Consider the following 3,604-nt stretch of genomic DNA (forward strand, 5'->3'; position numbering starts at 1 on the left):
CAATGACCAACTAGTCCATTCATACCATCTTTTACAAATTGAACCAAACTTTGATGGTAAAAGCTTCATTTTGAGACTTCAAACGTCTTTGCTTTTTGTATTTGGGAGAGACTTCCAAAGGAGAGTGGGAATGCACTTCTGGGATTTGGGGGAGCCATTTAGAGCGAGTGGGTGCACTTTTTAGATTTGGACGGACCACAAAGGAATGAGGCTAAACTTTTGGATATAGTGTGGGGACTTGCCAAACCTAGCAAATGGGACCATCAGAAGGCATTGTTATTAAATCCGTTTTTCTAGATCATTCCTTACAAAGCCCTATAGAGTCCAAATCTCCTCTAATGGTCTAACTGCCACAAATGATCATTGTACTATCATCTTGGTGCTTCACGATCCCCAAGAACTATCTAAGCCAAACAACTTGACATGCACAACGAGAAACAGAAATATAGCCAAGCTCTCTTGGAAATAATACCACAACTACTTGCTTCTTGTTGATAGACTAAGATACACAATATGAATCAACATAAAAATGTGTATTGAGATTGACTTTTGCTAGGAGCTACCTCCGTAACTTGCATTACAGAGCCCACCCAAGTACTTGTGGTTTTGTGCATCGTCTCTTCTTCAAGTGTTACTTAAGGCACCAAAATATGCCTTGAACATTGATATGAACCTGTGCTACACAAGTTCTATAGGCTACATGCTACCTTCTAAGGTTCATATATTCTAACAATGTCTTATGTCTCATCCAATAACCTCTTTGCTCACTTTAACATCAGTTTGATGATAGGGCTTTTGGGTCATTCACATCACTAGATGCACCATGTGACTTAATGTTTACAAACTACCTTGAGGGCCCTCATTCCCTAGCAAATCATCAAATAGTTCATATTTTGTGGGTGCCCGCTCCTCTGTTGTATTGTCCTCAATCAAATATTGGTCTATCCTCTAATCAAATTCTTCATAGCCTACTCCACCTTCTTGTCAAACACCATCATCATGCCTCTAGCAATCATATTTATGCAAGGCCTTCAAAGGATGGAAGTAAACTCTAGAGGATTCTCTCCACAAACTCTATGTTCTTCATCTCAAAGCTGTTTACTAATCTATAACATGGGATCTCTCTTGTTCAATGCTTCAACAGAGCATACCATCTTCAATTCAAACAATTGCACATTGAGATTCTTACTCTCATAAATTCTTTTGACAAATGCGTCGTTTGGTTAAAGACAGGACTCTCCATGCATGCTATGAAAATATGTATGTTTTTGGCCTTGAAGTAGCCCTTCTTTGATTGAGCTATCGCTTCAACTAGTGCAAGCGTTTTCCCAATGACAAGCCTCCACAACTTTATCCCACAGAACAAATTCAATCCAACATTTTCAAATGTGCAAACCACTACCAGCAAAGACCAAACACTCTATCCATACTAAAATATGCCAGGAAAATCACTTTACAGATCACCATTGCTTATCGGAAATGCAATACTCAACAATAATTCCTAATGTACTCACAGATGGCTGTGCGATTTTAACACAACTCCTCTGCCCAATTGTGTCCTTTAACTTAAAGGTGAAGTTTTACCCTCAGATCCGGTTCAAACCAAAATCCAGACTTGAACTACATGGAAGAGACAATTTATATGGCTACACAAAAAGTACACCTTCTACATTATTCACATATAATGTGAAGATAACCCTAACACCGTTGCCCAAAGTCTATGAGGACTATTCATACCCACCGACTTAGGTCTCATAAGGGTTCAGTCTACTTCACCAATCGACCAACAAAATAGATCAAAGTACAGTGTTAAGTAGTACTGAGGATTGTTTAGCTATTTTCTTCTGCCAAAGTTCATTATCTTTACCCTTAAACAGTTCTAAGTAGCTTTGCTATCACGTGTAAGCTGTTGAATGTTGAAATATTCTGACTGACGTTTCTTGAACATCTCTTTGTCTAATTTGGGGAGTCTCTTCATCAGCAAGCCGCACAAAGAAGCCGGATAAGAAAGTATCCTAGGCAAGTTCTAAAGTAGCTTGCTATCAAGTTGCAACATGTGCATGTTGAAAAGATACAACTTAAAACTTTCTTCAACATTTCTGTGTATAGTTTTGAGGAGACTCCACCCATGCCTTAACATGTCACACAAAGAACCTGGATAGAAAAGTATCACAGGCAAGGAATACGATGAAAACACTTTGTAAAACAGTAGTTTATCTTGATGGACTTCCTCATGCTCTATGTCATTTTTTAATATAACATTATTGCATAGTGTTGTCCCCGGATAGAGCTTCATATGTTAGCAGGTAGAGCACTCACCCGCTGACATGTCTATCGCTTTGCCCTGCTTGACCTTTCGGTATAGTCTGCCACAAGCTTTGCAAATAATGAAGACTTGTCTTTTAGAAGCCTGGAGGGTGAATCATATTCTGCAAGTCGTCCTGCACATTAAAAATTGTACCATTGTGAATTATGTACTCTGTATACTCTCACATATTCTAGTGATAGTATACTGAATTATATTATCCAAAGAAAATTTCCATCATTCGATGAGCCTTGAAAGTTGAGCAGATGCAGATCATACCATCGTTTAAAAGCAAAACCTGATCACTATCCATCACAGTTGGAATACTGTGGGCAATTGTAACTACTGTACAGTGTGCAAATTCAGTCCGTATAGTATCCTGAATAATACCAGCAGTTGCCATATCTACGGATGCAGTGGATTCATCAAGCACTAAATTCGTGCATGCTTCAATAAAGCACGGCCAAGGCAATCTGCAATTCCAAAACTCATTGTAATACTTCAACAGGGGGACTACGAGTAATAAAACTAAAAAATGGTACAACAGTTGGAGAGCCAACCATGAACAGTCTCTATTCGAAGAAATACACGAACCAGATGGGGCATGTAGTGCCACTTTACACCTTACTCTGATAAGTGCTCTTGAAAACCATTATGCTCTATCTTTAAGGGCCTAGGGATCATCGACTCCCTTGGCTCTTCTATATCGATGTCTAACCAAATCCATGGTAGAATCTTCCTGTCCTAATGTTGATCGTATACAATGAGCACACCAAACTCATAGAGCATGGTGCTTGATATGATCTTTGTACCACGACACTCATTTTTCTGTCTTGGTATTGTGACTCTATCGTTGAGTTTATAGAAACAACGCATAACATTCGTTGCTTCTCTATGACTCTCAGCTTCCCAAGTCTTCCTCTAGAGCGTAGGGTCATTCTTTGTTCAATTGACCATCACTTTGATACAGCTCTAGAGACCCCTCTTTCAACTACTTGATTCTCATGTACAACAAGATCTCAAAGGTTCAGATTCTGGTCATTGACTCCAGCTCCCTTCCCTCAGAGATCCTTCTGGAGACCCATTTTGGTGTCATCCTTGTTCAGAGTGTCTTCAGACAAGTGAAAAACACAAACACATCTCCACTCCTGACAACAAGGTGCCAGCAGTCGGAGTATAATCAGAAAGTAATCGGACTACAAAACTATCACGAGAAACCTTGCAAAGGTAGTATGTTTCTTGTATATTATGTTTTAGCAGAGAATACATCATCTCAACAACTCTCTTCAACAGGAGCTG

The 3,604-nt window shown here is 39.3% G+C and overlaps 1 protein-coding gene across 1 annotated transcript; it reads right to left on the minus strand.

The window, feature by feature from the left end:
* Window positions 1-1,669: 1,669 nt before the first annotated feature.
* LOC147894569 (ABC transporter C family member 5-like) lies at window positions 1,670-2,761 on the minus strand. The gene is made up of 3 exons (XM_087385436.1): window positions 2,585-2,761; window positions 2,320-2,441; window positions 1,670-2,154 (listed from the first exon to the last, which is right to left on the minus strand). Exons 1-2 carry the CDS (start codon window positions 2,706-2,708, stop codon window positions 2,332-2,334), a joined length of 234 nt encoding a protein of 77 aa, XP_087241562.1. The 5' UTR covers window positions 2,709-2,761; the 3' UTR covers window positions 1,670-2,154; window positions 2,320-2,331.
* Window positions 2,762-3,604: the final 843 nt, after the last annotated feature.

This window comes from Dipteris shenzhenensis, chromosome 14, assembly GCF_047967505.1.
Source record: "Dipteris shenzhenensis isolate YYH24624 ecotype China chromosome 14, Dip_SZ_1.0, whole genome shotgun sequence".
Classification (NCBI taxonomy): domain Eukaryota; kingdom Viridiplantae; phylum Streptophyta; class Polypodiopsida; order Gleicheniales; family Dipteridaceae; genus Dipteris; species Dipteris shenzhenensis.